Source organism: Mustela lutreola, chromosome 14, assembly GCF_030435805.1.
Source record: "Mustela lutreola isolate mMusLut2 chromosome 14, mMusLut2.pri, whole genome shotgun sequence".
NCBI lineage: Eukaryota > Metazoa > Chordata > Mammalia > Carnivora > Mustelidae > Mustela > Mustela lutreola.
The window spans coordinates 49,673,385-49,697,008 of NC_081303.1; the positions used below are offsets into that span (position 1 = coordinate 49,673,385).

A 23,624-nucleotide genomic window follows, 5' to 3' on the forward strand; every position below is an offset into this window, starting at 1 on the left:
CCTGGGGGGGAATGCCCTCCCCACCACCCCTGCGGCCGTGCCCAAGGAGCTGCTGGCCTTGCTGGGCAGGACCTGTAGGGTGCTCTGGGGCTGAGGGCCTCGTCCGGCGGGGCTCATGTCCGGTGGGGCTCATGGCCAGCGGGCACTGTAGTACGCTCCCCTCCTGCGGGTCTCCTCACTCCAGGGGTGTGGCAGCTCCAGACCTGTCCCCCTGGGACCACATGCTTTGTTTCCATTCTCGTCCTGGCTGGACCAGCCCCTGTAGGACCAACACCCTCTTCCATCCCACACCCTGCCCCTCTTCTCAGATCGCTCCTCTATCCCAGGATCACTTTGTACTCCGTGCAAAAAGGTCTGGCTGTCCTTCGCTGTCTTGATCTTCTGCCAAGCCTGTGGTGCCTCTGGCTGCTGTGTTGATGCGGGCGCGTGTATGTGTAGGTGTGCGCACACGCGTGTTTCCATCTGTTCACTTATTGCACAAGGGATTTACTGAGCTCCTGCTCCGTGCCAGGCACCGTTGCTAGGTTCCTGTGGGTGTGTCTCTCGATGCCACTCTTGCTTCTCTGGGGGCCTCTCCGTGCTTCACTGTCCCCAAATTGCTACCTCTTTGTCAGTCTGGGTGTCTCAGGTTGTGTGTGTCCTGTGTGTGTTTCTGTCCTCGTTTCTCTGCAGGGCTGTGCTTTTCTCCCTTTCTTGGGGTCTGCCTCTGCCCTTTTGGACACCGCTGGTCAGCCCCAGGGCCCACCAGCCGCCCTGACCTCCCCCTGCCTTTCCCTTCATTCCCTCCCTGCCTCTCCTCTGCTGGCTGGTTCCCACAGAGCCATTTTTAGCTCCGAGCAACATGGGAATGTGCTCAGCCTCCAAGGGGGTCTTAGTGCCCCAGTCCCTGGTCCCAGCCTGAGTGCTGGGAGTTAAGGATAGGAGGATTGATGCCCCCGCCCCCTTCCTGACAGTTGATGGAAGCCCTGGAGAACCAGGGCTGCTCCTCATGGCAGCGGGTGAGTGGGCAGTGGGAGGGGGCTCCCCATTCTCGGTCTGGTGAGGGGAAGACTGCCCCTCCCACCTGCCCCTCCCGGCTCCTTTCCCCTCCCTCACTCACTGGGGAAGTTGCCTCAGCTCCTGCTCACAGGGACAAGTTGTGTCCCTAAGAAGAACCCCACTGGCACCTGACTCCCTTGGGTCAGGGTGGGAAGGGAACCCCAAGGTTCCACCGAGGCAGTTGTGGTGTCTGTGCCAATCCCCTCCCCCAGTCACTTTCTCTTCCTCCCCCCCCTTCCCTTCCGCCCAACTTCTCTCCAGGCTGTTTCTTTTTTTATGACTGTAAACATAGATAGTGCTTTATTTTGTTAATAATAAGATAATGATGAGTAACTTAACCAGCACCTTTCTCCTGTTTACACTTGGGGAACTTTTTTGTTTTCTGTTGGCATAATAAAGACAGACCATTTCAGAATCTGGTCCTTGTGAGTGGGGGACCTGGGAGGCTGGCCTGGAGCCACGAGTCCTAACTGGCGCTAGCCCAGGCACCACTGCCCCCTTGTGGCAGCTCCCCAGAACTTCGGGTGTGGGTTCTGGGAACCAACCTCTGAGCCCAGGGAAGCCCAGGCCAAGCCTTTGGAGGGACAGAGGCCACCCAGAGAGCAGCCTGCACCCCGAAGAAGACACTGCCCCTGCCTCCAGGAGGTAAGCTAGACCTCCCCACACATTGGTCTACCCCGGTCCTAAGAAGGTAAGGCAGCAGGGAGAGCACCGTAAGCAGTCAGGAGGCCACTTCTGGCCTTGTGGCCTGGGCTGGTGTCAGGTCTCCCGTCTGGGCTTCATCTGTGGTTAAGCCTTAGCTGTAGTCCTTACCTCCTTTTGGAGAAGGAGCCCCATGAAAACCTAATGAAAGTGGTGGACCCTCCTCCCAGGAAAGGGCTCCCATGGATGCCCCAGTCCCATTTAGGAGCCCTCCAGGATACTGAGTAATGAAGCAGGGGCGCCAGTGATGTGCTTCAGGGCGCTGTGACCTTTGTTTTGAATGAGGCTTTCAAACACGTAAGGCACTGAGAAGTAACAGCCCATTAGACTTAAAAGGGCTGATGACAAACCAAAACTTCCAAAATGCTTAACCACCATCAATAAAAAGACCAACTCTTTATCAGATATCAGTCCCGGTGTATGGAGTGGGGGCAGCAAAGCTGAAGGGTAATTCTAGTGGAAGAGTGAGACCTGGGTCAGATTAATAGAGGTGGTGTGTTCACAACCGAGGAGATAGGAGAGAGTGGTGATGAGAGAAGTTAGGTGTGCTTCATTCCAGGGTCTTTAACTTGGGAGTGAAGACTCCCCCAGGAATTACTAGGTCCTGGCTACTGGCCTTTGCGAGTTTTTCCTGGCCCACACTCCCAGAGCTTCTCCTCTTAGCTCAGGTGGAATTAACAAGCACAACCCAGCCTCCCTGGCCCCCCAGGGAAAGACGGAAGTGGTCCTTGGGAAGATGAGCAAGGGTGCCCTCTAGTGGTCATGGGGAGAATTGCTCATTTTAACTTGGCACTGACCTCTCCCATCAGACTCCACTACCTCCCACAGTGTGTTTCTAACCAAATCAGGGCCGTCTGTCAGGACACTCCCAGCCAGGCTCACCCTCATCCTCTGCCAGTCCTGAGTTCCTCTCACTTCCCCGTTCCCAGGTCCTCTGTGGCCTCGCTGACTGGGACCAAAACCATCCTCCCACTACAGGAACCCTTGTCCTGCCCTCATGGAATCACATGCTCTGGATCCTTCCAGCATGGACAGTACCCTCCATGAGGACTGTTGGTTGGTGCCCTGGAGCCCTACCCCTTCTGCCCTGGGAGAGGCAGCATAGGGTCAGGCAGGCGATGAGGCCAGGAACAGAAGGTTCTAGTCCTTTCCGGGAAGCCTAGGGCATTCTCTGCCCTCTCTGTGCCTCCTGCAAAGGCTGAGGGTCAGAGCCCAGCAGAGATGAACCTCTGCCCTGGTGTGCTTTGGCTAGAGCTCCTGTAGAGCCCACGCACTCTCTGTTCTGCCCCCTCCCCATCCCTGGGGAGTTGCTGAGTCCTGGTGCTTGGAGCAGGGGCAAGGGGAGCTGGTTAGTCTGGGGTGGCAGTGAAAGGCGAGAGAGGTCTCCAAGCTTTGAGGGGGAGGGGTGTCCTAAACTACCCCTCCCCCTCAACCCTCCCCCCCACCTGTCTCCTCCTCCTGGAGCTCTGGAGGAATGAGGAGGTTTTCTCAAAGGCAGTGGGGTGGTGCCTGCAGGTTCGCTCCTTTGGTGCAGGTGGTGGCGGGGGGCCGTAGGGGCACAGGATGGTACCTGGGGGGCCCTGTCCCAGCCATTCCCTGCTCACCACTGCAACACCGTCTCCAACGCTGTGACATCAAGGCCCCAGGAGGCTGGAAACGAAGCTGCCTTCACAGTGGTTATTTCTGCCCTCAGCTCCAGAGGTGGATCTGAGAGGAACAAGGAGGGTGGGCACTGCCCTTTAGTCCACGAGAAGACCCTGCCCACGAACACCTGACCCCATGGTACCCTTGAGGGGCCCTGCCTGCCCAGCTCTGGCACATCACTGGGCAAGGCCCCCCTGACCACATCCTCTCCCATACCCTTCCTGGGCTTGGTACAGCTACCCCCCCCCCCCCACACTGGATCACCGTGACCTTGAAGGCCCCAGCTGCTGGGTCTAGCTCTGCTCCAGTGGTTGCCATGGCATCTGGTACTTTCGCCGGCAAAAGCCAAACAGCCAGAGTCTACCTGGCAGGCGGCCACTGCTCTCCCCGCTCTTCAGGGTACTGGGTACCTTCCGGCGGGCCCTGGAGGCAGCGCAGCGGTAGCAGCCCAGGCTGCCGACGGGGGTACCCTGGCTCTGCTTTCAGCTTCTGGTCTCCCTTCCCTCCGGCCTTCTGAGAAAGTAACAGATTCGTTCCAGAAATCATCCTTGCCTTCCCTGCAGCAGAACAGCACCCCCTCCCCCTCAACAGCTAGGAGCTAGGCCGGGGGGCAGTAAGAAATCCTGAGTACCCTCCCCACTGGGTCTCTTGTCTGGTTACCTACCACCTGGCGGAGCCCCAATTCTAGCAGGACGGTCAGAGGCAGAAGAGTGACAGCACTAGCTGTGCCCAGGCCTACCCCGGACCAGGAGCACAGGCCTCATGAGCCAGGTGCTCAGAGGGTAGGGGAGGAAGGGGGCAGCCCCAGGGAACCCTGAAGAGGGGTGCAGCCACCCCTACCCCCCACTGTGGGAGAACTAGTCCATTATACCCTCTATGTCAAAGTCAAATCCTCACCATAGGCACTCAGACACAGAGTGGTCCAGAAATGGCCATTTTAATGCAGAAAACCATGATAATTTACAAATGAATCACTTTTCTAGGCCAGAGCCTGGAGGCTGTGAGGGCAGAGAGGAGGTGGAGGCCATCGAGAGAGTCGGGGACCAGGACCGGCAGCTCCGCACCTTCACGACCCATCCCACCCAGGCTCTTGGCCGCCTGGCGAACCCCAAAGTCCCTAGCCCCGCCCCCTTGACTCCCACTACTCATTTCCTAGCGGGAAGTCTTTGGGCCAACTTCAGGACAAAAGGTGAAGAGGGAGAGATAAATCCTTGGAAGCAAGGGCCTGGGGGGCAGGGAAGGGAACAAGGTGGGAAGCTGCTGGCCATGGTGGCCACCCTACTCTGGCCAAGCACAAAGCAGAGCTGGGCTCTGGAGGCCCAGGAGGGCACCACTCCCTTGCCTTCCCTCCCAGCAGGTGGCAGAGGGACAGAACACAAGCACAGAGCCAAAAGGGGAGGGGAGGGGGAACACAGGTCCTGGGGCAGAGGAGTGGGAAGGGGTGGTTTGATTGGATCTGGCTTGGAGAAAGGAAGGGGATCTCGGAGGCGGCGGCTTTAGGGGAGCCGTTAACCCTAGTTCTAGATCATTCCCCCCAGATATATACATCCATCTGTCAGAGTTGGCATGATGCTGGTTTGGGCTCATCAGCACCTCCCACGTGGGGCGTGCAGGGGGAGATGGGCTGGAGGCTCAGGGCACTGGAGGTAGAAAGGAGCCCTCCCACCTCCCCCTTTCCCCAAGCCAGGAAGGTCGAAGACACATCTAAGGCAGCCCCGATTCCAGCGTGGCCTGAGGCCAGGAATACCGGACTTCCCAGGGGTGGTTGTGGTCCAGGCCCTGGCTGACTGCAGGCACTTCCCCACCCCCAAATCTGGCATGGTGAAGGGGACCCCCAGAGCTGGGTCCTATCAGCCCCTCCAAACAAAAGAACGTGGGCTCCAGCAATATCCATGGGGTGAGGGCGGGGGCTGGCAGCAGGGGTGGGGCCTTCTCCGTGGACACCCACCTGTCCCCTCTCCCACCTTGTCCAAGGGGGCGGACCCCAGAGCAGGACTGAGCCCCGGAGAACGGGTCTGGCCGGGCAGGTGGGTAAGGGAGAGATGGGGAAGCTGGTCACTTTGGCATCTCCAAGGCTGACACTTGAGGCTTCACCTTGAAGTACTGATGGAACCGGATCACTGCGTACCTGCGGGAGGGAGAGCAGGGGAGCCCGGCTGAGAAGGCCGGCCAGGTGGGGGAACTGGGGGAACTCATACCCTGAGCAATTCTCACCAGCTCCACCCCCAGGGGCAGGGGAATTTTTTTTTTTTTTCTTTCAACTATTTATTTTTCTTAGACTGGAGCAACCCTTCCCTAAATGCCCACACCCCCCCCCCCCCCCCAGTTAAGCAGTGTAAAGTACACTTACATCTTTATAAACAGCCCTCCAGGACTTTTTTTTCAGTTGGCAAAACTGAAACTCTACACCCATTAAACAGCAACTTATATCCATCCCCCCCCCCTGCCCCCCAGCGCTTGGCAAAAGCCACTCTAGTTTTATTTTAAAAATTAAGTAACCACACCACATGTGGGGCTCACTCCTAACCCCGAGGTCAAGAGTCATGCTGTACTGACCAAGCCAACCAGGTGCCCCTCTGCTCTGGTTCTGTGAACTTGACTAACTCAGTTACGTAAGTGGAATCCTACAGTGATGGTCTGTTTGTGACTGGCTTTCGCTTAGCAGGTCCTCAGAGGTCCTACGTTCTAGCATGTGACCTGGTTTTCTCTCTTTAAAAGGCTAAGTAATACTCCCCTGTGTGTGGAGACCACCTTTATGTCCTTAGTCAGCCGTCATGGACATGGGGTTGCTCCCGCCTCTGGGCTCTTGTGAATAAGGCTACCGACACGGGTTCGCACATCTCTCTCTGACCCCCTGCTTTCGACTCTGGCTGCGCACCCAGCGGTGAGAATGCTGGATGGCCCAGGCATTCTATTTTTAAATTTTTGAGGGAGCTCGGTATTGTTGTCCCCAGCAGCTGTGCCCTTTTATGTTCCTGCCAGCAGTGGCCAGGGGTTCCGATTTTCTGCATCCTTCCCAATGCTGGGTTTCTGTTTCTTTGATAAACAGCCATCCTAAGTGTGAGGGGGAGATCTCAGCTGTGTCTTTGGCCTTTTCACCAGTCACTGTGAACACTGTGAAGTCGGGGTAGTGTCTCCTTCCCAGCTGAGGGTGGGTGAGTTAGGGGCGGGCAGGGCAACAAGACCAGACCAGAATGGAGAAAGGCTAGACCACACGATTCCTGGTCCTTGAGGCCATGTGTATCTGAGATGATGGAGCCAGGAGTCAGTACTCCAATACGGACCCCAGGTCGGCCCTAGTACCTCACTGGGAGGAGCTGAGCCTGATACCCCCGGCGGTAAGCGTTAAAACCGCCCCAGTGGCCTCAGAGAGTCACTTCTGCACTCTGGAAGAACTCTGCTCCCTCTGCCATATAATGAACACTTCCTTTCACCACCAGGCTCTGTGGCTAAGAACAGTGGCTGCAGAACGGGGTGCAGTGAACTAGGTCGTTAAGATGTAGGAGGGAAAGTCGTTAAGATGTAGGAGGGAAAGTGAATCTGCTATGAGGCGTGATGGGAAGGTGCGAGAACTTCTGACTACTTTCAGCGTGGTGCGCTGGGCTCAGGTGTTTCCCCTAGAGTGGTGACCCCACTGGATATGGGGTGACTGGATTGGGGACAAGTTAGCAGAGCAGAAGAAGGGACTTTGGGTATTGTCTCTGGACTGTCTTTGCCCCCACACCCTTGGCTCGAGCTACTCCTTTCTCCCACTCCCCATTGCCCCAACTCGCCCTCTGTACTCACCTGAGGAAGTCAAAGTCGATGGTGGAGAACTGGTTCTGGATGAGGGCCCAGAGTGCCCAGAAGAAGTGAGATGCCTGGAAAGGGACCAGAGTAAGTCAGCAAGGCAACCACGCCTGCCTGTCAGGAACCCCATAGAGCCAGGCGCTGGTCAAGTCACTGGTCAGCATTTGGAGGCTTCACTCCCTTGAGAAAAAGGCAGAGCTCTACCTGCCCCAGGTAGGGGTCCGCCGGATGGAGCTTCTAATGCTAAGCATAGCTTCATTCCTGGCATCTCCCCTGCCCAGGGGAGTCTCCTGGGTCCTTCAGGGCCAAGGCACCAGGATGAGATGAACCCCTCCCCCAGAGCACAGGCCCAGTCCCATCAGGGGGACCCCCTTAACTGACGTCCGCCAGCCCCTTTCCCTCTTCTGTCTAGATGTGGGCTGGGTTGGGAAAGGAGTGTGGGTGTGATAGCACAAGGCCCTGAGTCTGGGCTCTAAGCCTTCAACTGCTTCCCGCCTTGACCAGAGGAGCCCTCAGGACCAGACCACCCCAGGCTCAAGAAGCCAGAGCCTGCTCCCAGCTGTCCCTGAGCAAACAGTGGTGACATCATGACTAGCCCGAGCCAGGGCCCCCTACCCCACCCCACATCCTGCTCAGTCGGGGCTTGGCTGCATAGCACCTACCTCCACTTTTCAGGACTTCAAGGGGCATATAGACCAATTAGCTAGCAAAGCATCAGTAATGATGTGAAAACATTTAGCAAGAGGCCTAAGTGCAACAGTTAAGAAGAAGAACCTGATGGGAAATCAGGTCTGTGCCAATGAGGAAAACAGGAGCGGTAATCCAAAATGACAGGTAAGTAAAGATTCTACGTGAGCTCCACGCTGTATTGTGAAATTCAGGGCAGTGGACCTGTCCTCCTGCTTCTGCGAGGCTGACGTTAATAAGACTAGTTAGCAATCCCCTGGGCACACACTGGAGGAGTCCGGCCATGAACCAGGTACCCTGGATGAATGACACTCCAAATCGAGAACTGACAGCTCGGTAATTTGAGCAGGAAGAGCGTGATGGGAGAAACTTATATGCAGTTGAGTCAGTGGCGGTCGTTAACAAGGAGGATTGGAACGAACATGCTTTATCTCCTCCAACGGCTTAAAAAAAATGAGATGCATTTAACGGCAGCATGAAAGGCTCAAGTTAGACACTAGAGAGAATTACTGGTCCAAAGGAGAGAACTGCTGAAACAGGAAGCTGGGCTCTTTTTTGAAAGTCTTTCCCTAGGAAAGAGAGACTTGGATAGGGGATTGCAGGCAAGAAGGCACCTCCGAATTCTGGACATGCCCAAGAGGGCTCTTCCCAGACCTCACTTCCAGGGTGGGGACTCAGGAGCAGGGGCTGGGGCCTCAGGACCTCACTTCTTACCCTGACCTCTGCTTCCTTTGCCCTGGGCTGTTGGAGGAGCTGGGGGTGCCCCCCCCCCCACCACCACCCCTGCGAAGGCACTTACCAAGGCGAACTTGTTGACTTGCACATAGAGTCTCTCCACCTCCCTGGGGGTCACAGCCATGCCCTTTTGTGCCTGTAGGTAGTAGTGCAGCCATTGTAGCTGGGTCTCCCGGCCGGGGTAGCGGCAGTAATCCACCTCGTTCACACCTGAGGGGGAAGTGGCCATGAGGCAGTGCCTGAGAGGCGGGCCCACCTGGGGCGGGGGGACTCCTCCAGCTCACCGGTATCCCCTGCTCCCCTAGAAACCTTTGTGTACATCCTGTGGGGCTGTGCCTAGGAATACAGCCTCTCGACCACCGAACTTATCCAGTGTGGGGAGCCAGGGGTGCTGCTTTCCATGGGATGGAGGAAAGCTGAGGCAGACCGGTTGCAGGGCGAGGCACAGTTTTGGGTGTGACAGGGACCCCTAAGACAGCATTGCTATACCCCTGTGCCTCTCACAGCAACTACGGCCCACAGGAGGTGCTCGGCCACAGCACCCCACCCAAGGCCGCCTCTTTGGTGGGATGCAGACCAGTGAGCCCCGCACAAGGCCTTTGCGCCCACGGGCCAGGGTCTCCCATCTGGAAGTGTGGGTCTCTGACTGCCTCCTGGACCAGTGTTGAGCTGGCTCCTTCAAAATATCACCCAGGGAGCTTGGTAAGAAGTTCCCAGGCACCTCTAGCCCCGTGTCCAAATCTCCAGATAACTCAGAAATGCAGCCAGGCTTGGAACCCTGGACCAGGCGGCTTCCATTCCTTCCGGTCCTGCCCTCGAGTCCTCGAGCTGCTGCCCGCCCAACGCACCCCAGCCACATCCCTGACCCGGTGGCAGAGCCTGGCCTTCGAGCTGGGACGGAGAGCTGCAGTTCACTTAAGACAGGAGCAGGGCCACCCTGCCCATGGTTTCTTCCTCTCTTTTCCTCCCTGTCCTTCCCAAGCTCCCCTCACTCCTGGAGAAACACACTCCATCTCCTGGGGTCCCAAGAGGATGGCTGAGAAAGAATCCTCTGGTGCAGGTGTAGAAACCCCCAGAGTAGAAGCTGCTCCCAGGCAGCCAGGGAGAGGGGAGGTTAGGGATGGAATGCTCACCTTCTGCCTCCCAGGACTGGGTCTTCCTGCTCCCAAGAACCCAGGAGTGTTCCTTCCCCAGCTCCCAGTCTCCTTCCCTGCCTTCCTCCTTCCTTCATAACCTGAGAGCACAACGCAATCTGCCCCTTGGGAGAAATTCCAGCTGGATCTTGCTCCATGTGGGGCAGGAAGGCTTAAGATGCTTCAGAATGATCCCTTCTGGAAAGGCCAGCAGGTCTGGCAGCAGAGCGCCCACAGGCCCAGGGCCCTGCCCAGCTGAGGCCCCACTGTCCCGTAGGTTCTTAGATGCCGCTGGTGGCCATCCTGGGAAGTCACACTCTCAGGTACAATGAGTGCTTGACAGACCCCGTCACCTGGGCTTCTCAAAGGGACACAATTGGGCAGGCTTAGGCTGGGGAACGGCCAAGGCTGGACCAGGTACGCGGTGGCTTGACAGCTGGCCTGGGTGTGCCTTACCTGTCCTGCGCCCCAGGGGCTGGCCCCATTCCCCTGAGCACCCCACACTACCCGATTGTCGCTCCAGCCCCAGTGTCCAACTCCATCCCCGAGTCGCCTCTCTGGTCCCATCAGATCCTTTAACAATGAAGCTCTCAAGCTGGAAAAACCTGCCCAGCTTCTTTCACACAAATGCTGCTATTGTACAGCCTGGGCCTTTCCTCAACTGGCCAGCACAGCCAGACACCTCTCATCCAATTGCATCCGTTCCGGTGCCGGCCTCCTTAGCTACCAGAAAGCTAGCTACCCTGCCTAGTACCAGTGAACACCAGTAGGAGGCTTAGCATGTGCTCCTCTTGTGTGTGGAGCTCACGCTGATGAGAAGTAGGTACAGTTAATACCTCCACTTTCCAGAGGCCCAGAGAAGGTAAGTAACCAGCCTCAGGGTCACACAGCTAGTAAGCCTCAAAGCCAGGGTATGAACATGGACAGTAAAGTTGCAGAGTATATGCTTTTAATGAGTTCCACCTAGATTCTCCTCAGGGCACCAGCTTGTTCTGCTCCTTCTCTGCAGGCAGGATCCTTATGATCATGCAGGCAGTGCTGGGCAGAAGGCAGCCTGAGCAAAGGGACAGGCAGAGGCTGTGCCTGGCCCATCTACCAGGGGTAGAGGAAAGGGGGCTTTTTCTTAATATTTTTTTACTTTTCTAAAGTAATCACCGATGTGGGGCTTGAACTCATAACCCCAAGATCAAGAGCCACATGTTCCGCTGACTGAGCCAGCCAGGCCCTCAGGGGTCTTTTTCTAACTCTCATGCCAAGCCCAGGATCCTAGGGAGAGGACACTGTCCTCATGAGTACCCAACTGCCCGATGGGCTGGCGGGGGTCTGCTCTGTGTGCGGGTCTGGCCTCACCCATGAGCCTTGGAGCCCCCTCAAGGCAGGCTGTGCCTCCCCTCCCTGAGCTGTGAGATTTTGGAGGATGGGCTGTCACGCCTCCCCCCCAGGGAGGGCAGAGCCCCGCCCCCATCCTCACCCCGGACCTGGCCCTCCATCACGAGGAAAGTATCTTGGACTGAGACAAACAATACCCTTCTCACCTGCAAACTCGTTGAAATGGTTGCCAATGTCAAAAGCTTGGTAGTTGTAACCGGCGTACTCATAGTCAATGAACCGTACGTGGCCTGTGAGGGAAGACAGCGGCCATGAGGGTGGGTCCCGGGAGAGGGAGACGGAGCCCGTCAAGTCCCCACAGACCGGAATGCCCCTGTGGCAGCAACCCAGCCCAACCCACCCTCCCTGGGGGTGCCCTCGAAGCTGTTCCTTTGTCCCCCTGCCCCTGAGCTGTCCGCACACAGGTGGGTACTCAAGACATCTGTCCTCCACGTGGCTGAGGACCAGAGGTAAAGGTCAGGGCTCCCCGGGGGTGGAGCTCTCATGGGGCACACAGAAAGGTTCTGTCCCTAGGAGGGCCCAGGCCACCCCAGACGTCCTCAGAAACCCAGAATATTGCAGCAGGGGGAATGGCTCAGGTAGCCTCACACGGAGGACCTCCACAGACCACAGCATAGATTTTTTCCAAGTGGAAATTTATTTCCTTCTCCCTTTTCTTAAGTCAACTTGAGACCTAAACAGGAAGGCTGCCTTTTGCTCATCCCAGGGCCGGTCTGAGCAAGGGCAGCCGGAAGGCCGCCGATCGCCAGGGTACCGCCCAGCTGTGGCCCAGCCAGAGCCAGGGAAGGCATACCTTGGGTGCTGTCGTAGATGATGTTCTTGCAAAGCAGGTCATTGTGACAGAACACCACCGGGGAGTCCAGCTGCGACAGGTGTTCCTTCAGCCAGGACAGCTCCTGCTCCAATACCTCCACCTTGGGGACATCTACGGAAAGGCTGGGCGGCGGCAAGAAAGGAGGCCGGTGAGGGGGAGGGCCGACAGCAAGATAGGCGCTGGGCCTCCGGAGTCCTGAGTGCTGGCCCCATCGCTACCTGTTCCTGCAGGGGACCCCTGGCCAAATGGGCCGCCCTTTAGACCCTCACTTTTGTCGTCTGACGCTAAGACGTCCTGATCTCCTGACTTCCTGCAGTTACTCTAAGCAGCTTATTAAAACACGGTGTAAGAGCCTTTTGCAAAGCACGTCTGTCCCTGATCCAACAGTGTCCCTGCCACTTCGTGAGAGGGCGGGGAAGGTAAGTTAGGAGGCACAGGAGGACAGGAGGGGACAATGCGTGTCTGCACTCAGTTGTTCCACACGAGAACGAGCGCAGAGGTCTGCTCTCTAAAACAAGACTGGGGAGGCCTCACAGTGCCCTGCGGAGGGGCTGGAGAGCACAGACACTCCTGATCCGTCCCCCTCCTCCTCCAGGAGCTGGTGTCGCAGGAGGGAAGGCCCAGGGAGCTCATAAAGGCTAACTTCTCATTCCCAGAGAGGCCACTCAGGACCACTGAAGGAAGCAAATAAACTGCTTCTTGGGCTCACTCCTCCAAGACCAAAGGAATATTAAGGGCTTTCAGTCGAGCACTTGCTCTGTAGCTCCCCAGTGACTTGTCCCCTGCACCCTGAACTAGGAGCATGTGTGTCCTTGTCCCAGACCACGCCTACGTGCGCAACTTGCATGCAGGAGCACAGATGACAGAGGCCACCACTCTTTCTGCCCTACCCCTTCTCGTGGTACCTAAGGTCTCGCTGCTGAAAGAAACCTGTGTTGAGGAACGAATGAATGAATGAATGAATGGGTCCCTTGGTGCCGGGAGCAGAGGTCATGGGGAGGCTGTTGAGAGCACACTGTTCTGGGACGCTCTGAACTTTGGTCCCCAGGAAGCACACAGGTCTGTGTACACTGAAAAGCCAAACATTTAGCACAGCCCTTAAAATCCAGAACCACCAGTGGGTGGAGGGGAGTTGGCTGGGGTTTTATCTCCTGTTCTGTCTCCATGTAGCTCCTGTTTGCTCTCTTACCCGGGGCAGCCCGAGTATGTGCGGGAGGATGAGTGGGACATCCGTCCGTCCTCCCCACCCTCCCAAAGGATGCCCCGTCCCCCCAACACACGGCCCGGAGGCCAAAATGTGGCAAAGAGCATTCAGCGACTAAGGCGTCCCCCTGTCCCCCCGGGAAAGGCTAAGCGGCAGGCTCCCTCCCAGGCTTTGAGACCCGTCAAAGCTGAAGAGGATCTGAGGCCTCTCGTCCAAGTTGTCAAGGAAATGGAGGCTCAAGGAAGAGCAGAGTCCTTCCAGCTTCCAGATGTTTCTTGCACAGCTGAACCCTCTTCCCCCTCACCTAAGGGAGGCAGTCCTCAGCCTATTCACGGATGCAAAATCAAGCCAGACCTCCTAATGGTGAGGGTCCCGGTGCCCCTCAGAGGCTCTGCACAGGCCGCTCTGGGCTCGGGGGGAGCCTGCCGGGGAGGATCAGGGGAGGCCTTCCTTTATCCTCACTGGAGTTTATCTGGGATGCCCGGTCTACATAAACGCATTTCAGTCTTGGCTCTCCTTAAGACAATATACTTCAAGATTTTTTTTTTTCTTGCTCCAAGACCATCTAAAGATAAGAATTAGGAGGCCTCCTTTGGTTTGCCCAGGTCTCAGCCTGAAAACCACGTCTTTGACATCTAAGATACATGCTGCCCAGGCCCTGACCGCCGCCTGACCCCACCTTACCCAACCCCAAGGCCACGCAGATGGTTACTAGAGGAGCCATCCAGGGCTTCTATCTCCCTGAGCAGCCTCCCTCTGCTGCCCCGCTTCCCACCCCGGGCCACTTGAAAGCCCGCCAGCTTTGCTACCTCAGCCCTGACACCACTAGACTTTCTCAAGGCTGTGGGGTTGGCAAAATAGTAACCGCCACCGCGTCACAGAAACTGTCACACCCCAGGCAGCCTGCTGCTCCTAGTCCCTGGTCCCTCAGAGGCAGCAGGATGAGGGTGCAGGGTCCCCGCACCCCATCCCAGGGAAGCCTGGGGGTTCCTGATGAAAACACTGCTGCTTGGGGCTCAGTTAGTTATCCCAGGGTCGTGATCCCAGGGTCCTGGGATGGAGCCCCATGCTGAGCTCCCTGCTCAGTGGAGAATCTGCTTCTCCCTCTCCTTCTGACCCTCCTCCCCACTCATGCTCTTTCTCTCTCAAATAGATAAATAAAATCTTTAAAAAAAAAAAAAAGAAAGAAACAAAAAGAAAAAAACAAAACAAAACAAAACACTGCTGCCTGCCAAATGTCCCCCAGCTCTCCGGATATGGGCGGACGGAAGTACCTTCTCCCACAGCAGACAAGTGTCCCAGCTTCCTGGCGTATCACCTTTGCCCTGATACCACACAACCCATCTGCGTCTCCTCCTGGTCCCCCAGAGCAGGGACCACCCCCACCCTCTATGCCCAACCAAACACCAAGGCCACCAAATCTATTCCCACAGGGTCCCTAATACACCTGCCACTCTCCACCCCACTCTCCCCCCCACATCACCATGATGCTGCCCAGGGATCTTGCTCATTCTTCCTGAGTGGGTCGCCCTATCTCCAATCCCTACCCCCACTTCCCCAAATCCCGCCCGACTCTGTCCCTTACAACACCAGAGAGCCTTTGTCCTAAACCACAGTCATGGTCCCTGCCTGGCACAGAGGCCCCTGCAGTGACTTCCCACTGTCTGCTAAACAAAATGTTGGCTCCCTAACCTGGCTTCAAAGGGTCCTCCCCGTCTCATTCCGCCCCACCACCCACAGCCCTTCCCAATCTCTCCAGAAGGCCCATTCCAGCCACCCTCATCCACTTGCCACCCATGAGCCAAGTGAGTTCACACCGTCTCTGCCAGCCCGAGCGGCCTCACTTCCCAGCTCTGCCCCTCCTGCCTCTGCCAGGAAGACCAGCCCTGGTTCTCCCACCCTACATGCCTTCTTTGGTCACTGTGCAAAGGCAGGTCCTGTTTACCCAGATGGTTCCTAAGCTCCTTGAGGGCAGGACCAATGTCATGTCCATATTTTTCATTGTGAAAAATGTTGATGTTTGTGAAATGCAGGATTGACTAAATCAGGAGTATTAAACTGTAACTCGAGCTCGCGAGTTGCATCTCGTCCCGGTGACTGCTCACCACTGCCCCACTTGGGGCAGCTTAGGTCATTTACGACACACACTGTCCCTTAAAGAGGCTCTGAGAAGTTAAACAGCTCAATTTGCCAAGGTCAAAGGTATGACAAGAGCAAAGGTGGTCAGTTCTTCAAGGACCACTCCACTCCCAACGAGGTCACCCCTGAAGGTTACATGGAAATAGTACAGAAGTCTAGGCCTGGAGCTGCCACTGACCTTGGGCAAGACCCATCCCCTCTCTGGACCTCAGTTCGTCCATCTATCAAATGAAAGTGGTGGGCTGCACGATTGAAGGGCCCTGTTGACTCAGACACCCCAGGGTCCTGCTCTCCATGTGCTGTTTTTAGCCCTAGGGGATAGGCAGTCCTTGTCCCAGAGATAACATTTGGCATCGAAGGTCTGAATGTGGGCCATCCTGGACAAATAGTCCAAAAGACCGGCTTGATAATCATTAAGTGCAAGGATCCAGATAAAGTCACGTGTGTGTGCGTGCGTGTGTGTGATAGAGACACATGATTGGGATAGAGTTAATTATTGTCTTGTCATCTTGGAGGAGAGAAGGAGATACCCCGTCTCCCATGAACCTTTGGAACAAGGGAGATGTTCAACCCAGCAGGGTACCTGGAGGGATCAGAGACTCACTACTGCCTTTCCCTGCAGGGGTGACACATTCTTCTCTCAACTCTCCATGCCTCCTCCAGCACTCAAGCTGGGGACAGCCAGGCAGCCAAAGGCTAGAAGGACTTTCAGGTTGCCGGCTGGAGAGCCCGCTGTCTGGGAGCCCCGTCTTCCCTGGGGAAAGGCACAGTCGGGATGGGTGGAGTACCGATCCTTGGAAAGGGCAGTGAGGAAATGGTAAGCTGTCAGTGTGAACAAGGTGAGAAGCAGGGTTCCCAGGGGCATGTGGGGACAAGAGGCGTCCAGGCAAGTAGCAAGAGTCTTGATGTCTCAAGGGCTTGTCAACTGACAAGCTGAGTTTTGACTGTGAACTCGGCCTCACCCCATTCTCAGGGGCCAGGCTCTCCCTTCTGGTTGCTCAGAAAGCAGCTTAGGTAGAAAGGGCTCTGGGCTAGGAAACAGATCCCTGCCCCCCCAATGAGCCCCACATCCTGAGTCAAGGCTAGTCTCTGAGCTTCAGTCTCCTTTAAGGAAAGGGAGAGGCACAGTCCCCAAACCTCATCTCTACTACAACCAGAGACTCAATGAGACACAAGCACACAGGCGTAAAGCTGTGGACCCAAGATCCTGAGATTTAGTCTATCAGCCCAGCTCTGCTTGGAGACACAGACTCAGCAGTCAGGACCTAAGCCCCTCAGCCTCCAGGGGCTGGGGGTGGGATGGAGCCTGAAGAGTGAGGGGTAGAGGGATCCCATGAAGGCAGCAGACACAGGGGCAGCCTTGAACCCTCCCAGATCTCTGTACCTGGGGTTGATCTCGTTCTTCACAAGGGTGAAATAATTGTGCATCTTGTGCCAGAGGGTGGGCTTGGGCAGGCTGCCGTTGGCGTGGATGGTGTGAATCTTTGCCATTTCTAGGGCGATTAGCCTACACAGAAAACAGGAAGGGGAGAGGATCAGCGTGGGGGCAGGCCCATCCCAGCTCAGCCCCTCCTGACCAGAAGGGGCTCGAATAGGGGGACGACTGGGACCAGCCAGAGGGCTGGGTGTGGGACAGCTCTCTGAGGGACTCTCGTTCCTGCGGGAGGAGGGTCTGAAAATGACATCAGGCCTTTTAGTCTAGCAGCAACTTTTCCAGAAGTTAGGGCTGGAGCTGCTTCAGGGAGCAGGAAGGCAAAGCTGCGGGCCGCTGGCCACAGGTCAGTGACCCTGCCCCACCCCAAGGTCGTGTACCCACAGCAACCCGTGAGGACAGAAGGATCACCTAGGGATGGGGGCAGTGGCCCGCCTCCCTCGGGGGACTCTGATCCATGCCCACAGCGGGGGGGAATGAGGGGGGTGGTGATGCCTGGCTGGGAAGAAATGCCTGCCTCTTATCAGCCAGGCCAAGGTGGGGAGGGAAGCAGGCCGGCCCAGGGCAGCCCTTTCCTCAGCGGCAGGGAGTTGATGCTGGCGGCCGGGTGCCAAGGACGCAAAACAAACCAGCGTTCTATTTTCAAGTTCTCCTGTGGACATTATCCAAGGTCCCGGGAGAGAAGGAGGGGGCGGTGGGGAAGGGGGCTGGGAGAGGGCGGGGGCGGATGGAGGGCTGACCGGTCAGAGAGGGGGGGCCTTGATAAGGACCCCAGCATCTGAGGCCCTGTGTCCCAGCTGGGCTCCCCCAGTCCTCTGCCAGCTCTCCCTTCTGGAGCCCCACCCCCAACCCGGCTGCCAAGCCTCCAACATTCAAGCTTCCTTCGCCTCTGCCTGTTGCTCGAATAATAATCACTAGGAAAGACAACAAAGGCATTGGCTGTTTGAAACCTTGTTACTGAGCTGTTCCAGGGACACCCCTCCCCTTGCCAGGTCCTGGGAAGGGGCAGGCTGTCACCTAACAGGATAGCAGGGCAGGCTAAGGTCTCCTCCAGAAGCCCCCCAGGCTCCCACCTCCCGAAGGGCGGAGGGGGCAGGAGGCGTGGCAGGAGGGTGAGCATAGAAGGCTGTGCTTTCAGAGGCTAGAGGCCCCGGGGGCAGGAGGGAGCCCGCTGGGGTTTCAGGCGAGGCAGGGAAAGAGACCTGAGACCCAGGCCTTTCCTTCCAGAAGGAAGATTCCGACTAGAGCATGAACAGAGCGTTTCCTTGAATATCAATAGGGCTGTTGTCTGAAAAAGCAATGGAAGTAACCTCAACACTCAGCATTTCTGTGCTGCAAAGCCTCGTAGAGGTTGGGAGGTGGGGTTCAGGAGAACATGAGGCCGTGGCTCCCCAAGGCCTCCTCCTCGCCTTTTCCTCAGAGATCACCTTCCCCTGAGAAAGATAACGGGCTCTCCTTGGAAAATCATCAGGGAAGAGCCTACTTCCTACACCTACCCCAGCTTCTGGCTCTCCCCCAAGTGTGAAGTTGCTATCGAACCTACATCCATCTTCAATCTTCCTGATGGTAACTGTTCCCACGAGAGCACGAGGAACGGCACCACCTTCCCAGAGGTGGCCGGACACTGCGAGAGACCCAGGGACAACGTGCCAGTCTACGAGCTTATTTACACAAGACTGAAGGAGCGCCAGCAGCGTGGCGTGGGAGAAGCCAACCCACGGTTCCCCGGGCCCCCACCCTGCTCTGACCGTCTGCTTCCAGGCAGGACACTCAGCAGGAGCCAGAGAAGACCACTGGACAGGTTTGTACGTCCCCCTAACTCCAGACAAAGACACACACACACACACACACACACACACAGATATGACCTACAACTCGACATATGACATAAATACCCCAGAGCCTGACCAGCTGCAGAGGGAGCACTAGAGCAAAGGCATCTCAAAGTCCCTTCTAAGTCCCTGGGGGGGCCCATCTGTCTCCACAAATAGGGCCAGGTGCACTTACTTGGGGTTAACTAGGTAGCAGGTGAGGAAGCACAAACTTCTTGGTCTGCTCCCTAGATGACCTTTTACTGTTTCACCTGGGTTATCTGGAAAGTGCCTTCTCCTTGGCAGGGATGGGACTGAACCCGAGGATCCCAGGCTGCCCCCAGGATCAGAAGTCAACCTCAGCCTGCCTGGGGACCTCACTTGGCCAGAGGGCTCCGCATGCAGCGGTAGCATGGGAGGGAGGGCCTGACCTCCATACCCACAATGGTTAGAGGAGAGAAAAGGCACTAAGGGCTCCTCTTTAGTTCTCCCCCTTCCAGACCTCACAGAGGCAACCACGGTGCTTAAAGGTAAAGTCAGCTTCCTGGGTGCTACACATCCAGGCATTGGGAGGGGCTCCCAGGGGATCATGGGTTCTGGTGAGCCTCGGGAAGGAAGCCTTGGCAGCTTCCCAAACCTGGGCTTCCACTTTGTCGGGGAACCTGGACGGAGCTCAGACTGGGGGAGGGCTGGTGTCTCTCTGGGCTGCTAAACCCAGGCTCCCCCTGGATAGGGCCCATTCTCCTAGCATGCCTGAGCTCCTGGCAGGAGGGGAGGGGCAGGAAATCCTGGGCGCTCTGCGGATTTGGCTCAGATTTCATTTCCAAGGTTTCAAGATGTTTCCAGGTCAGACGTGGGATGGGCAAAGGGCGGAGACATGAAGCCAGGAAGCAGAGCCCTGCTGCATTTAGGGAAAGCAGATCCTTTGGTCCCAGGTTCACCAAATTCTCACTTGCCTAAGAAGCAGATCACCTTTCCAGCGGATGCCACTGAAAATCCATACAGACCGACGGCCCCTCTCTGCAGAGCCACGCGTGTGCACACACAAACACACATTTTCATGCAATTTCAGGAAGTTCACAGACCTTATGACTCATTCACAGACTCCACTCTATGCCAAGGAAGTTGGCCAAGGCTTGAGGAATCGTGGAAATGAATGGTAACCCGGGTTACCTTCTCACCTGAAGAGCCGGGGCTCCCGGATGTGCTCGGGTCCCAGGGCCATGCCCCTCATGTACTCATAGCACAGCCCATTCTGGAAGGTGCAGTAGAGTTTGGGGGCGCAGCCATGTGCTCGCAGCAGCTGGAAGTTCCTGACCTCATTCTCCCGGTCCACCAGCAGCTCAGTGCGCTCCCCGTACACCCGGACCAGCACGCAGTCCCGCATGTCCTCCTCCACGTAGCAGGCCACCAGCTTGTTGGTGATGCCATCAGTGAAGCGCTGGCATGGGGAGGAGGAGCACAAGGGCGTGTGGGGCAGGGTCTCTGTTCAGGCCCATGCCCATGGCTTCCCCACCTCTAGCAAGGGGTGCTCATTTGCATGCCCAGCACAACCATGCAGAACACTGCCCCGCCATCCTTCAGGAGCTCAGCACTGTTCCTAATGCTTTACCCTCCTCAGTGCTTGGGAGAGCCTGAGTTCTAGAAGAAAACCTCAGCCCAGGCACCCTCACGTCTCCTGGGTCCACTTCTAGCAGATGGGATTTGGCAGTAGAGGAATTTCCACACTCCTTGGTGGGAGAAGCCCCCTCCTCGCTTCTTACCCCTCCATCCCTGAAAGAAATCTCTATGGACCAGATTGTGGCCAGGGAGGATCGGGAGTTGCCCAGGACAAGTACATCCTGACCCAGCTGCCTCTCACCCTCTGCCCGGCCCAGGACTCTTTGCTACACCCCACACCCCATCCAGCCAGGGCGGTGCGGAGTTTACGGAGGCTGGAACTCAGCCGAGGGTTTTAGGGGTCAGAGCTCCTTAGGGCCTCGGAGTTCCAAACCAGAAGAGACAAGAGGACATGGGCTGCGGTTGGGGGAAACAGACTAGACTTTCTGGGTACGGTGACAAGGAGGACTGAACCATGGAATTGACGGGGCACAGTGTGACAGAGCCAGTAGGGGCTTTAGAGGACATCTGAACCAATTCTAGGTGGGGAAACTGAGGCCCAGAGAGGGGAAGGACTGGCACGTAGCATGTTCCATCAGTGCTGAAATTAACCTCAGACCTGCTCAATGCCTTGTGGGTCTTACAACTGAAGCGTGTCTTTTATTTCGAAAATGCTACCCACCCATCTGTCCCCCAAGAGGTGTCTGTCAGCCTCTGCACTGGGGTGGGGGAACCTGGCCTCTCCCCACCCTGAAGACCCAGAGCAGGGAGCCCCTGTCACTCCAGAACTAGCTGCAGGTGCCCAGCTCCGGACTTCTTCCTCCACAAGCAGCTCCCAGAGGGGCTGGCGTGGGAGGGTGAGCAGGTGAAGACCCTTTAGAGGATGCAGATCAGCTGGGAGGTCTGCCTGAGGCTCCTCAGTGGAAGGCTCTACCCACATCTGTGTCCCGGAGAATGTACCCAGCTGGGGATGAGGAGGCCCCCCCTGTGTGGGGGTGCAGAGCCTGAGCCTGGGGCGACAGGGAGGGTTTCCATCCGGCGCAGGGGCCCTGGGCTAAGCCGAAATTCCACACGGTGGCTCTTGGGACCGGCTCAGAGCCTGGAGACTTTGCTCCCACCACGGGGCAGAGAAGGCAGGGATGTGTGTGTGTGTGTGTGTGTGTAGGTGGGGGGCTCCCTTAAAAGTTCCTGCCTCCTCAGGTTTCAGCGCCGGCCGCGCGCTCCTCGGGCGGCGGGGGACACCGGCGCGCGGCGACAGGGGGTGGGGCCCGCGCGCGCAGCATGCTGACGGTGGGCAGGTGGATCTCCGGGCTGCCCACGAGCCCCGGGGAGGAGGGGGATGTGGGGACCCGGGGAGGGGGTGGGTGGCCGAGGAAGGTGGGAGCCTGGCTCTGCTTGGGGACCAGAACAGATGGAGCAAAATACACACCCAAACCACCATTGCAACCCTGCCCTGCACAGCGGCAGCGCACCCCTGGGACCGCCACCCGGACGGATGCACGGACAGACGTTCACGCATCCCCGCTCCAGCCCCGACAGGGCCCCGGCGCGGCCCCGCGCCCCCTCGGCTACCTTGGTCCGAACTTGCTCGGGCTTCCAATGCGGCCGCAGCTCCTGGATGAGGCGCAGGGCTCCCGGGAGGATGTCGTCCTGGTCCACGGATATGCCGAAGCAAGGGACGGCGGCGGCCCTCGGGGCGCCTGGCGGCTCCCGGCAGCCCGCGCTGGCCGCCGCCTTCTCCTCCATGCCCCATGAGCACTGCGGGCACGGCGCCTGCCGCCGCAGGTAAAAGGGCGAGCACGGCAGAGGAGCCGAAGGGGGCACAGCCATTCCCAGCAGCCCCACCCCCTCGGAGCCGCCGCGCGAGCGCTAGCCCCTGCGGGGGGGCCTGGCGCGGCGGTGGGAGTGGTAGAGGAGGGGCCAGGGGAAGTCCATGACTCAGGAGCCCGCTGCCCGCTCCGATCGGCGCCCGAAGCCGTCCCGGGAACGCCGTGGCCCGCCGCGATTGTGACATCATCACGGGCGGCGGGCCGCGGGGCGGGGGCCCGGGAACGCCCCCGCCCCGCCCCGCCCCCGCCCCGGCCCGCGGGCCGCGGCGGACTCAGCGGCCGCCGCTACCTGGAGCTCGGGGCGGGGGTGACGCCCTCGGGGAGGCCGTGACGCCAGGGGCGGGGCCTGGGAGCGCCCCGCCCCGCCCCGCCCCCACCCGGGTCCCAGGACCAGCAGCGCGGGGATCGCTCCCCCGCCTCTGAGCCCGCGCGATGGCCAGCCTCCTTCCCCTTGCATGGGCGCGGACCGCTCTCCCTGGGCGGCCTGGGGCAGGGCCGGGGGAGGCCTCTTCCTGCGCCCCGGTTCCAGCCTAGTGGATGGAGATCTGGCTGCCACCAAGAGGTCGGCTTGGACTCGCCCACCTGTGCCCCAGGTCCCCGCTGAAAAGGAGTCCCCCGCTGCATCTCAGAGGCCCTTGGCCCTTCTCTGCAGGGAGCTCCCCAGACAAATCCTAACCCACCCTCCCACCCCCCGTCCAATGCATGTATTAGGTGGCGAGGTGACATTGGGTGGTGGATGTGGAGGGTGTGTGTACGAGTGGGAACTAAGATCGCTTGTCTTCAGCCCGGGTGGGAGAGCTCTCGCAGCCCCATCCAGAAACGTGCCTACAGAGAAGGGGCCTTCTTCTGTTTCTCCGAGTTGTTCCTTTGGCCTCTTCAGGAACCTCTCAACCACAAGGCCCTATCATTATTGCTGCCCAGAATCCAGCTCTGCCCAGCGGAACTTCCGCCGTAGTGGAAACGTTCTATATCCGTGCTGTCCAGCACAGTGGCCACTAGCTAGCTACATGTGACTGCCCAGCACTTGAAATATGGCTAGTGTGACGTTCGACTTAATTTTAATTTTAATGTACATCACCCTATGACGCTATCGTTTTGGACAGCTCAGGAGACGGAGAAGCCTGCCTATTTCAAGGTCATGGAGCCCCAGGATATAGAGCTGGAAAGGATACTGACTCCAACTCTGCCTTTTGGCAATGAGGAAATAAAGGCAGGCTGGCAAGAGATCTTAGAGAATGGGGCAGGGGGTCCCAGGCTAGGATCCAGGATCCTGAACACAGACTCAGGCTCTTGGCTTGGGGCGAGGACCCTGCAGACAGCTCCTGCCTTCGGGCATCTGCTCTAGAGGAGCCCCAGGGTCCCACACAGTCCCAAGGGGTTGCAATTCTGGAGCTATGAGGTTTGCCAGGGGCCTGGTTGGGCCACCCTGTGCTTCACCCTTTTTGGTCAAAAGAGGGGTGAACAGCTACCGCGAAGGGGGCCAGTATCCACGACTTTAGGTCGGTGCTGCTTCTCATTCCCCAGCATACCCACCCCATGCTGGTCGCCCGAGGAGTAGGAGTGGGAGAGGACCTCAGCCTGTCGCGTTCCATGTCTGTGAGAGGGGGCACAGCTGTGTGTGTGGTTTTGGGCTTGTGCATGTGGGCCCCTCTCCAGGGCACGTGCGACTCTGTATCTGT

General features: G+C 57.9%; 1 protein-coding gene across 1 annotated transcript; it reads right to left on the bottom strand.

The window, feature by feature from the left end:
- Positions 1 to 4,305: 4,305 nt before the first annotated feature.
- On the bottom strand, positions 4,306 to 22,182 carry ETNK2 (ethanolamine kinase 2). The gene is made up of 8 exons (XM_059144911.1): positions 21,689 to 22,182; positions 19,699 to 19,958; positions 16,659 to 16,781; positions 11,911 to 12,053; positions 11,264 to 11,347; positions 8,660 to 8,805; positions 7,171 to 7,244; positions 4,306 to 5,512 (listed from the first exon to the last, which is right to left on the bottom strand). Exons 1-8 carry the CDS (start codon positions 21,944 to 21,946, stop codon positions 5,440 to 5,442), a joined length of 1,161 nt encoding a protein of 386 aa, XP_059000894.1. The 5' UTR covers positions 21,947 to 22,182; the 3' UTR covers positions 4,306 to 5,439.
- Positions 22,183 to 23,624: the final 1,442 nt, after the last annotated feature.